Here is a 13,120-nt window from a genome sequence, read left to right as displayed (position 1 = left end):
CTAAAACTACAGTTATAAGTATGTGTTTGTATAAAATTCAAGTTGAAATTGAATAAACAAGGAAGAAGGGTAAAAAAATATCCTTTGCTTCCGTTTATTAGGTAAGTTTGAACCTCAATATTCGATGAGATCATTTACTTATGCCATTATGAAACTTAAGAAAGTATCGTAAAATTTATATATATCGTATGAATATAAAGTTTATATGAAAAGTATACTATTATATATGTATATATATAAACTTGGAATATTGACTTTAGTAAAATTTCCTAAAGTTTGAAAATAAAAATATCATCTGATCACCTCAAAATTCGATGTCGTTCATTCCTACAAGTCACAACTGGTATACATAAGTTACATAAATGATCAAAATAAAGAAACACCCAAAAAATTCAAGACGACTATGAAGGTCATTACAAGAATTCTGTGTCTTGATCATCTGACAAATCATATATATCTAAGTCGACGAATTAAAGAGACTCATTTAAACAACTTGGAGGCAACTCCTTGCCGGTAGCTTTCCCTTTGGCGTGAGCGCAAAATGCAGTCGCATGTCCATGATGCCCATAGTAGACTAAGTTGATATCATTAAGGATGATATTTTCGCAAGGAAATAATGCACTGCAATCCAAAATAACTGCTCTCCCCGAACTTGAACTTCCCCTTATGTTATTGAATGTCACGTCCTTGATTTGTACTGAACTTGGCTAAATGACATACAAAAAAACATGAAACTGACTAAAAAGAAAAAGTAAATTATATAAATTGAGACAGAGATGCTAGCTAAGACTTAGACATTAAATTTAATGATTAAAAGAGTGGAAATGTAAGTACCTTTTTGCTGCAATGACATGTTGGGCAATAATTTTGGTCAATAAATATAGGATTTTGAACCTTTTTCATGATAATATCTTCATAATTTATATTGGAAACATTACCAACAATTGATGATGCCCAAGTCTTAATTCTCAACCCATTTTGAGTACCTATAAGAGTGCAATTTTTGACATATATATCCTTAACCACTTCATTTGGTGAATTCCCTAAACTACCAATGCTTATTCCATGGCCAGGACCACAAGTGACTCCTGAAATGTTGATATTATTGCTTCCCGCGATCATAGCTATACAATCATCTCCGGTCCCAATATGAGAATCCAATACATGAATGTTGGTGGAATGGCTAATGTGAATTCCATCAGTGTTAGGGCTATTGGGTGGTGCACTTATGTTAACATGACTAAATGTCATGTTGCCGCAACCAAAGACCTTGAAATGGATGTTCTTGCTATTCATCGAGTGTAGGTCACTCACAATTATGTTATTGACAAAATCAAATCCAAGCGTCTGGTTCAAATATCAAAGTTTAATTGTTTAACTTTATATTATAATCACAAAAATAAATAATTATAAAATAACATTACCGTTGATGAACATTGATGCTTTCCCCAACTAAATGATCCTTGTCCATCTAACGTTCCACCTCCTCCAATTTTTAAGTTATTGACATATCGAAAAGAAATCCAAGAAGAATTGCAAAAATATTTTGGACTTGTTGGAGCTTTAATAATTCCTTTGATTTGGAAGGTTAAAGTCGATTTTTCGCACGGGCCACTAAATGTTACAACATTTACCATGTATACACCTAAAGGTATCAACAATTTAGCTTCTCCATTCCATTTGCATGCATCCGCCCAAGCGTTCAAAAATGCCTTCCATAATATATAAACAAACAAATAAATAAAAGTAGACTTAAGGGGTGTTTGAACTCAATTAAAAGTCAAAAGTCATAAATTCAAAAAATTTTAATATTTGACTTTTGACTTTTTTTTTTTTTGTACTTTTTCAATTATTAAAAAAGTATAAATTTATTCTTGTAGTTAATGTTTTCTTATCCGTTACTCAAATTATAATAAAGTAAGATTGACCAAAAGAAATAATTTCTCGATGAATATCAAATCAACAAGAGGGACAGGTAAAAAAAAGAAACGGAATGAGTTTTTGCGTGAACTTATATGTAGATCTTATTTATACAATAATAAAATAATAATTAACGACACAGTAAAATGAAATAAAAAAGTAAAATGACAATTCTGACCTTACTATTGTCTGTCACTCCATCTGCTTTAGCACCATATGAAAGGACATTAAAGACCTTTTCCTCAGCATTAGTGCACACAAGAACAAGGCCAAATATAAAAGCTATTTCTAAACATGATTTTGAAGCCATTACTTTTTGTTTTTGTTTTGCTTACTTCCTTGTGTTTATATACACCTTCAATTTTCCTCAAACTTAACAAGTGATCTTGAATTTATTAATTATTACTTGTAATAAAAGAAGTCCTGAATTTAGTTTTACCCAAGAGATCTCTTATTTTTAATTTATTAATAAAAAAGGAAAGTAAATAAATATTTTGACTGAATATTAAAGTACTTTTTTTTTTTTATAATTTTCACCTAGGCTTTTTAGATCAATTAATATTAATTTTACCAGAATTCAACGTTATTGTGATTAAGATAGTTTCTACTTACTAGTAGATAATATAAATTTTACTAATGTGTTTTTTTTGGGGAATTAACTTAAATTTTTATTAATCATCAGTGCAAATCATTAAAAACTCAGAACTTATCAAACTTGATAACTTCTTTAAAAAAAAATGAGACAAGGCACAAGTACTATAAGCGAAATTCCAACAGTTACACAGATTATTTAAAGTAAAGTCCTATTAGCTTCTGATTTTTTTTTTAATTTTGTACACCTTTTGTCTTATGTGACATACTCTGTGACTTCACGCAATTGAGGCGCGTGAGAGATATTTAAATGTCATGTAAGCCAAAAAGTACACAAAATTACAAAAAAATGAGTACAGAAAAGTAACAGGACTTTAATTTAATTAAAGTGAATCACTAAGATTTTAATTTTAGTTTAAAGCGGCACTCGTACATTTTCCTAAATAAAATCCCAAAGCCTACAAAATTTTAGATTATCACACCCATAGAGAGCTCATATACTTGAACAATATTATATTTTTTTCTAACTCTAGTACATAAAGTAGTTTTCAGTTGAAACAAAATTTCAAATCACACCTCCTAAACATTAACAAGTCATCATTAAAACTTACATGGGTTATTACCATCTTTTGGCATCTTGAATGGTAATTGAAATTTGGATCTTTCAGTAAAGTGTTGAACAAGCGGAGAAAAGACGTTTAAAGCAAAGAGAAAACACTTTGCATATATTAAATTAACATTATTGGGTTTGGACCTATACACATAAGGTGAATGGTTTGATGTTTATTTAGAATTAGCAGTATAGTTTGAAAACATTCAAAGGGTCAAGTCTTATAAAAGAAAACACTCTGCATATATTAAATTGACATTATTGGGTTTGGACCTATACACATAAGGTGAATGGTTTGATCTTAATTTAGAATTAACAGTGTGTTACAATGTTATCCTATTAGGTAGTTAATAGTCGATTCGGGTGTCGAAAGGACAAGAAAATTAGTTAAAAGTTTCAGAAAGACAACAAAATTAAGTAGGGAATCATAACATTTAGACGGTCTAATAGACGCTATCAGTCGTGCGCCTTGTAAGGCGCACAGAACTTCGCACCTTTCACATTTTTCTCCTAATTTACACGGCACTTGATAGACCGTCTAAATGTTGCCATTTTAGTTCTCAACTCAATTTTATTTTCCTTTGAAATTTTTTTGCAAATTTTCTTGCCCTTTTAACTCTGCACTCGTGAATAATCTCTCTTAATTTTTTTATGTGCATTAATTCTTTTTCGAGAGATGTGAACTTCAAAGTGGGCAATTTCTTTCATTTTGAATAGTACTCCCTTCATTCAATATTAATTGAATTTTTGAGGTGTTTCATATTTTTAAAAAAAAGTAAATTAAGATATAAATTAAATATAATTTTTTATTTTTATCCTTATTAATTATTGTTTAATATATTGAAGTCATCACATTAAAAATCCAAATAAAAAGTAAAATTAGAAGAATATTTTAAAAATAATCTTAAAGATTGAACAATTAAATTAATTTGAAAATGAAAAATACCTAAAAGATTCAATTAATATGAAATAGAGCGAATAATTTTTTTCTAAATTAAAATTTAGTCATTTATACAGACCTTTTCCAACGATGATGGATGTATGTCGACAGTCGTGAGAAAATATTAGTCAACAAAATTTTCAATATTATTATTGTCATTTTTATTTTTTTAAGAAGGGAATTGAAAAATATCTTTTTGAATTAATTGATAATGGTATATATTTTTTTCTAAAAATCGAATACTCCTTCTATTCCATAATAAGTTAATTTTTGTGGTATTTTTCATTTTTTAACTTAACTTAATTGTTAAGTTTTCAAGATTTTTTTAGAGTGTTTTTTCAATTTTACCTTTTTATCAGTTAGTATTGAAATTAGTGATTTGATTAAAATTTAGTTATTTTAATGATAAATTTGACAATAATCAATAAGAATAAAAATGAAAAACTAGGTTCAATTTATGTCTTTATCTACTTTTCTTAAAGTGTGTGAAATACCTCAAAATTAACTTAATATGAAACGGATGGCTAAATATTTTTGTAAGTGCTTGATTTATAATTGAAAAAAGACATTAAGTCACAATTGAAGTTGTCTCGAATTTTCAAAAGACACTTTAACTTTGCAACCTTCCTATTATCCCATTAAACAATTTTGAACAGATATTATTATATCATTTTTCGTCCACCTGACATAGAGTGATGTGTACTCTCTCAAAGAGAATGAGCAACCTAAAATAACTAATATAGTTTTACTTTTACAAGTATTTTATTATAAAATATATTTTCTTATTATTTAACTTTTTTTCCCTTTTTATTTTTTCTCTTTCATTCTTCTTGTTTCTTTAAAAATTAATTGTTATCTCTGTTGAGCCTTTTCACTTTCAATGTCACCATTTTTACCACAACTTCACCTTCATTTTTTACTACTATTAGTTTTTACTCTCTTTAATTTAAAAACTTTATCTAAATATTTTCTTATATTTAGAACAATTTGAAACTGTTTGTGAAAATCTTACAAGATAACAAAAAAATAAAATTACAATTGAAAATAAAATGAAGAAAGAAATCTCTCCAGGCTGAGGCGCGGATATCTTGCTCTCTTTTAGGAGATTCAGGCCCATTGCAACAAATGTTTTCACCGGTCCAGCAGTAATCCTCTTTGACTTGTCCCTCCAGGATACAACAACCTTCACAAAGTATAACTCAACAACTCTGGACAAGAATTGTGTCCAAAACTCCACAAATAAGAACACCTCCTTCAACTAATAAGAACTCTTTTTTTTGTTTAACTCTTTCACTCTATATTTTCCTTGTGTATTATGTGTATCTAAACCAAATGAAGACCACCACTATTTATACTAGAAGAAGTTTTTCTAGCAATGAATAGGAAGATAATGATGTAGTAAATAGTGAAGATAAATGGCAATAGACGTTACATAGGTCACACATTATAATAGAGGAATTAAGAGTGAAATATAATGTGGGCAACAAATGCCCCTCAACGTGCAAATGAAGAGTTGCACAACGGCCATAACAACAACGTTCACAAAATGAAGAATGACAATTAAACCAAAGTAACATTTGATATGTCATCACTAGTCTCACAAAAAGTTATTCACCATAATGTGAATTTAGGCAGAAATGAAGCCACCAAATTGTAAAACAACACTTTATAATATAATAATAATAATAATAATAATAATATTAAAATGCCCTCAATAATCAACAATCCCCCACTCATTTTAATGTTAACTAAGAGAGTTTATCAACTGAAGGAATACTACTATGCATAATGAAAAGTGTGCTCTGCATTAAACCTTCACTTAGTGAAACAGTTACTTCTACTCCAGAGTCGTAGTTGTCTCAGACTTGAACTATGAATTATCAAGGTGTTGACATGAGCTTCAAAGCCAGCACGTTATGATCATGTGCTATCCCGATTTCATGAGTGCATTTGAAAATAAGCTCAATTCTTATAGGAAGCGACCTACTTTCACATATCACATAGGTGAAATTTATCGAGAGTGCTCCTGTAAGCTTAACACTCCACCCATACGGACTAAAAATATTCATTAAGATTTTTATAAACTCAACCTTCACAAACTACAGAAAACAATGCACTCACATCATAAGGAGGGAATAAAAGATAGTGCATTTTTCACAACAAGTCATCATATAATTAGCTTTCCCTTTGAACCTGGTTATAGGTTCTCTAATTTCTAGGTTGAGTTTCCTCATATATGACTCAAGGATTTGTAGGCTTCAATCTCATCCCCTTCGATGTGCTCCAAACTTTTTCTCTTGTTAAGACTTTGTAAGAGGATCTGCAAGATTTTCACAAGATTTGACATAATCAACATTAATGGTACCATTTTTCAAATACAATTTTATATTAATGTGTTTCCTCTTTATAGGTCTGGATTCAACGTTGTAATAACGGTTTTGAACTCTACCAATAGCAGCCGTGCTATCACAATGAATTAAAATAGGAGGAATTGATTTTTCAAAATAAGAAATTTGAAACAATAAATCTCTTAACCAATTCGCTCCTCACTAGCTGAAGCTAAAACAACTAGTTCAGCCTCCATGGTAGAGTTAGCAGTTATAATTTGCTTTTCTGATATCCAACAAACAACATCATCACCTAAAGTAAAGACAATACCACTGGTAGAACAGGAATCACCAGATAAAGTGTTCCAATCTGCATGACAAAAGTCTTCAACTACAACATGATAATTTTTTATAGAACAAACCACAATTTTTTGTTTCAATTAAATATCTCATAACTCTTGTTACAACATGTTAGTGTCATTACCTGGCTTGTTTGTAAACCTGTCAAGTACTCGTACTGCATATGCAATATCAGGCCTAATGCAATCAGTCACATATCTCAACTTCTGATTATACTAGCATATTATTTTGATTTATTACATCATTTTTACTTTCAACATGAATTAAGTGAACACTTAAATCAAAAGGAGTAGCAACATGCTTGTAATCATGAAAGTTATATTTTTTCAAAATTTTCTCAACATAATGTGGCTGGTCAAGGAAAATTCCCTCACATGTTCTTGTTATTTTTATTCCAAGAATAAAATTTGCTCACCAAGATCTTTCATATCAAAATGGCTTCTAAGAACATTTTTAACTTCATCAATAACATTCATGTTAGAGCCAAAGATCAACAAATCATCAACATATAGGCAAATAATCAAATGTGAATTATTTCAAAACTTGTAATATATGCACTTATCATAATCATTTATTTTAAAATCATTTTCAATCATGCAAGAATTAAATTTTTTATGCCATTGTTTTGGTACCCGTTTCAAGCCATATAGGGATTTAATAAGTTTACACACTTTTCTTTCTTGGCCTACTTCAACAAAAGACTCGGGTTATTCCATATAAATTTTGTTATTTAGGTCTCTATTTTAAAAATCAGTTTTTACATCCATTTGATGAATTTGCAAATAAAAAATTGCAGCTATAACAATTAAAAGTCTTATGGATGTAATTCTTGTTACCGGAGAAAAAGTATCAAAAAATTCAATGCCTTCTAGTTGTTTAAAACTTTTTGCAACTAGCCTAGCCTTATATTTATCAATAGATCCGTCTGATTACGACTTTTTTCGTAAGACCCATTTGCAACCAATTATTTTACAATCCGGTGGTAAATCAACTAGTTTTCATATTTTATTAGAAATTAGTGATTCCATTTCATCATTTACAACCTCTTTCAAAAATATAGAATCATGTGAAGATAATTCTTCTTTCAAAATGAGAGGATCATATCCAACATTAAACACATCAAAATCGGGACCAAAATCTTTTTCTACTCTAGCTCTTTTACTTCTTCTTAACTCAAAATCATTAACTTCTTTATTTTCCAAAGTAGTAGAAGAAGAACTAGGTAGTGACAAAATGTTTTGTTAAATCCTCTGACCCCAATATTTTTAGAATCAAAAGGAAACTTATTTTCATGAAAAATATCATCACCTGGTTCTATCATAATATAATCTTACAAATTAAAAAATCTATAGGTTGTACTATTTGAAGCATAACCAAGAAAAATACAAATAGTAACTTTCTTACCCAACTTTGTAATCTTGGAATCCATTAGCCTCACAAAGGCTAGACAATCCCAAACTTGGCTTGTAACATTTTCACAATTCAAAAGGTGTCAATTTAGAATTTTTATGAGGCACACGATTCAACACATAACAAGCAGTTAAAATAGTTTCACCCCAAAAATTATAAGGTGCATGTGACTCAATAAGCATGACATTAGTCAATTCAATCAAAGTTCTATTTTTTCTTTCCTCTTCTCAATTAGATGAAGGAGAGTACGGAGAAGGAGCTTCATGAATTATTCCCAATGGATCTAATAAAAGAATTAAACTCACTTTATTCATATTCACGACCTCTATCACTTCTGATTCTTTTTATCTTTCTTCCAAACTGATTTTCAAACTCATGGAGATAAGTTTTAAAATTCTCAAAAGCATCACTTTTATTTTTTATCAAGTAAACATATGTAAACTGATTCTTTTGCTTTTTTATTGCTCGTAATCACGACACTAGCCTACAGTCTGAGTGTCTATGAATTGAAGCTTGTTTAATAACCCAACCAAGGGTTGGGGTCGTGTCCCATGGGAGTTGTAGTGAAAATAGTAGCTACTTAGAATTTCGTTCTAAATAGTAATAACTTAAGACATTTTCGAATATTAAACAAAGTAAATTCAATTTGTGACACCAAATGTCAAATATCAAGATTTGTTTTTCACAAGTAGTAGAATGCAATAAAATAAATGAGAAACAAGTATGGGAGAGAGCTCTTAGGGCGAGATCTCTATATGTGAAGATAAAAGTGGTGGGTATGTGTTTTCGGTAGCTAATTTCACAAGTCAATGATGACTAAGCTAAGCTTTAGGTGAAAGCAAGTTTCCTGTCAGACAACTTACCCCATATCAAAGGGGTTCCTCTCGGACACTGACTCTTCTAAACTATCCAGCCAATGTCTTATCCACACACACTCTTTTGACGGGAGTGCTTGGATATGGGACTAGGGCTCACCCTCTAGGGCTGAACCTCATGTTGACCCACTCCTTAGGAGATCATTCTAGTGATCTTAGTTTCACGACCTCTCTCTCGAGCAAGACGAAAATACATGGGTGACTTTGTATTTGAAACTACAAACCCATTATATTAAACCACAATCACTAGGTGAAATCGCCATTAAAATGCAATCCAAGCTACAAACAATCAAGAACCAACAAATTAATCAATTCATAACCGTTAAAACACACCCCAAGAATAGCGATTTTTAGCTACACATCAAGTAATAATCAAATATACTTAAAATGATAAAGGAATCAAGTAGGTATAATATATTAAACCTTAAAAGTAGCAAAGGAAGGTAAATGTAGAAGATCCACTTCAAAAATAGGAAGAAGAACTTCTTTCTTCAAGCTTCCACACAAACCCTCTCCAGACTTGAGAGAAAACTTTAGAATGAAATATCAAGTGTAATTGTTTCACTCTCTAATTTTCTATATCTAAATAATAAAAAAGTTTCGTATTTATAGACTTTAGAATTGTGTTGGCGAATCTTTTCGGCGCAGTTAGTCGTGATTCGCCGAGTTATTCAGCGATTCACCCTTCGTTCAGTTCATCTCCGCTTGCACGTTTCCTTCCTTGTCTATGTGTTCTGGATCAATTGGGTGAAAATATTCTACTTTGCGAAACTGATTGGCGAAGCGCCGACTGCTCCTTTTCGTCGCCTTTTGATCCACTTCCTTCAGGGTTCACTTGCTGTAACAGAAGGTAGAACTTCGCTATACGGCGGATCGCCAAGTGCGTACCTTTGCATCTTCAACTCTTTTTATCTATTTTGATTCCCTTTTATTGCCTAAGTGTTCATTCTCCTTCCAAATCCTCAAATACCTGAAACTTAGGAATTTTTATCAAATATCGAGATAAAATAAACAATCGGAGACACTATTTGCATTAAATTAAGGCCCTAGATGAGTCGTACTTGAGTATTTATCACAAACTTAGAAAAATCATCAATGGAAGTGCTGAAATATATATTACCTCCACGAGGGAAAATTCCACCAAGTTCGCAAATAGCATTATGAACTAATTCTAACAAGTCAATTTTTCTTTCAACTTGAAAATGACGTCTTTTAGTGATTTTGGCTTTACTACAAGCCTCACACTTTTTTAAATTATTTTTAAGCATTGGAATTAATCCTTAAAAACTCATGATTCTAACATAACGAGTATGTCAAAAATTGGTAGAAGAAAACATATAAACAGAAGTAGAAACTTTATTCATTTCAACATTCAATTTAAACATCCCATCACATGCGTACCCCTTCCCACAAAAATACCCCTCTTCACTATTACATATTGATCAGATTTAATAATACGTTTAAAGTTTGCTTTATTAAGAAAAAAAACTAGATATCAAATTTTTCCTCATAAAATGAGTATAAAGTACATCTTTTTAAAATTAATACCCTTTTAGAAGTAAAACACAATTCGACATCTCCATTTCCAAGAAGTTGAGTAGTGTGAGCATCACCAAGTATGATGGTTTTGGTCTCCTCAAAATGAGTATATTTTTTAAACCAGTCTTTGTCATAAAAGACATGATGGTTTGCACCAGAATCAGCCCACCATCTATCAACATTCTCAACCATGTTTATGTCGATAATCACCGCTACAAAAGGTTCTTTGATAACGTTTGCTTGAGGGTTAGGATCACATTTTCAAAATCTGCAAAATCAAGCAATATGTCCACTCTTGCCACAAACAAAGTATGGTCACTTTCTTGAACTTGTTAATTTTGTGTCTGGTTATTTTCATCATTATTTTTCTTTGGAGGTCCATGTTATTTTTCTTGAATTTTTTCTTCTTAGGCTTTAAAAAAATATTTTTGTGAGTTTCAGAAGTAGCATTATTCGAAGTAATTAAATTTACCTTCTTTGTGATGTTGTTCTCTGACGAGCACAAACACACTACAAGTTTAGTGCTTCGCTAATCAAAGAAAGTATAGTATAAAGATCGTTTCCATAGAGATCGGTACAAAAAATAATTCAATCAAGTCTCGCTAACTATTATTCAGGTGATCAAAAGAAAAGAGTTGATTGTGGTTATGAAACACTTTTATAGATTAAATGATAATTAAAATCAATTGGTAACTATGAAGATTAATATCCATAATAAAAGATAGGGTACATGACTAAACAAGTGCATTATGATTGGTGGAATTTGACTACATTCATTCATCACAACTAAAGTTCTAGAGCTTCTCTCGAATTCAATAGATTATTCGAGTATCCTTAAGACTTAGGTTTTTCTTTTGAGTGAATCTCAAGTCAAAGAATAAACCCATTATACCTAAGTGATTTTAATATGCAAAAACATGTCAATGGTTTTTCTTTTGAGTAACTCTTTCACTTTATATTTTTCTTGTGTATTATGTGTATCCAAACTAAATGGAGAACACCGCTATTTATACTAGAAGAAGTCTTCCTAGCAATGAATAGGAAAATAATGATGTAGTAAATAGTGAAGATAAATGGCATTAAGAGTTACATAGGTTACTAAATATAATACAGAAATTAAGAGTGAAATATAATGTGGGCAACAAATGCCCCTCTACGTCATAACAACAACGTTCACAAAATGAAGCATGATAATTAAGCCAAATTAAGAATTAATATGTTATTCACCATAATGTGAATTTAGGTAGAAATGAAACCACCAAATTGTAAAACAGCACTTTATAATATAATAATAATAATATTTAAATGCCCTCAATAACCAACAGAAACTCATTAGATTTAAAGTAGATTAGGAAGTATCATATAGTTTTTTTTATTCAATTTCAATTAAATTCTTTCCATTTTCGGGGAATTTATTAATTCTTTTAAAATTATCATTTTTAATTTTAAAGTTTTATAAAAAGGAGAAGTTGATGATACCTTAAAAAATTTAAATTTTCTGTGTTATCAATAATTCAGTAAAGTGTAAAAATAGTATAAATTCTATAAATAATTTGACCGGAGAAGAAGAAAAAAGAAAATGGAAGTGGGGTTCAACTTGACGTGAGGGTGGGGTGAGGGTGGGAGATGAAGAAAATGGAAATATAAATCACTTGAATGTGGGAGGTAGAAGATGAAGTGAAATTTAAAATGAAATCAAAATTAAATAAGTCAAAAAGTAGAAGAGATAAAAAGAAAAAGAAAAACAAATATAAAGAAAAAACTTAAAATGAAAAAAATTTAATTAAATTAACACGTGTCATGTAATGATTGGTTGATGAATACATTTGCTTCTTAGAATGTGGGGCTAATCGAAAAATGATATAATAATATACGTTCAAAAATTATTTAGTGGGGTGATAAAACAATTATAAAATTAAGGTATCTTTTTAAAAATCTGGGACAACTTCAGTGATGACTTCATGTTTTTTCTCTTTATAATTTAAAATTTTGACTTTTGACACTTAGACGTAGAGAAGAGTGACACCTCAGAAATTGAAAAGTCAAGTTGGAAAGGAAAAATTCAATTTCTTGGCACTGAAGCAGATTCTATGAGTCCTATCTATAGACTGTAGAAAGTCCTACGGACCGTATAAAGAAAGTCATAGACATGGATTTGAGTTTTTTGAATTCCAAGTTTATGAAGTTTAACCTACGAGTGAACATGATGGGTCATAGTAAGTTTAACGGGCCATAGGATGATTCAATTGAGCGAACCAGACTTAGTGAAAATTTGAACTCAAACTTACTATGACCCATCATCTTAAGAATGAGGTCTACAGAGAAAGTTTGAGAGTCCGTAGAAAGGTTTTGTGGAAAGTAAGATGCATGTTGGGTTTCTGAGTTGTTTCTGCGGTTGATTAGTATGAGTCGTAGGAAGACCTACAGATCATAGGTCCAAACCGTAAGAGTCATCTAACAACTATTTTAAAGAGTATTTGGATCTTTTCCTATTCATTTAATACTTATACTTTATCCTTTTTTAATCCTAATTCTAAGACTTAGAACT

At 30.4% G+C, this 13,120-nt stretch overlaps 1 protein-coding gene across 1 annotated transcript; it reads right to left on the bottom strand.

The window, feature by feature from the left end:
* Positions 1-470: 470 nt before the first annotated feature.
* Positions 471-2,230, bottom strand: LOC107025165 (exopolygalacturonase-like). Its single transcript, XM_027918519.1, has 3 exons — positions 2,099-2,230; positions 835-1,347; positions 471-707 (listed from the first exon to the last, which is right to left on the bottom strand). Exons 1-3 carry the CDS (start codon positions 2,228-2,230, stop codon positions 471-473), a joined length of 882 nt encoding a protein of 293 aa, XP_027774320.1.
* Between the last annotated feature and the right edge of the window lie 10,890 nt (positions 2,231-13,120).

Source organism: Solanum pennellii, chromosome 7 (genome assembly GCF_001406875.1).
Source record: "Solanum pennellii chromosome 7, SPENNV200".
Classification (NCBI taxonomy): domain Eukaryota; kingdom Viridiplantae; phylum Streptophyta; class Magnoliopsida; order Solanales; family Solanaceae; genus Solanum; species Solanum pennellii.
The sequence above is the reverse complement of the archived record's forward strand: the minus strand, read 5'-3'. Positions and strand labels throughout refer to the sequence as shown.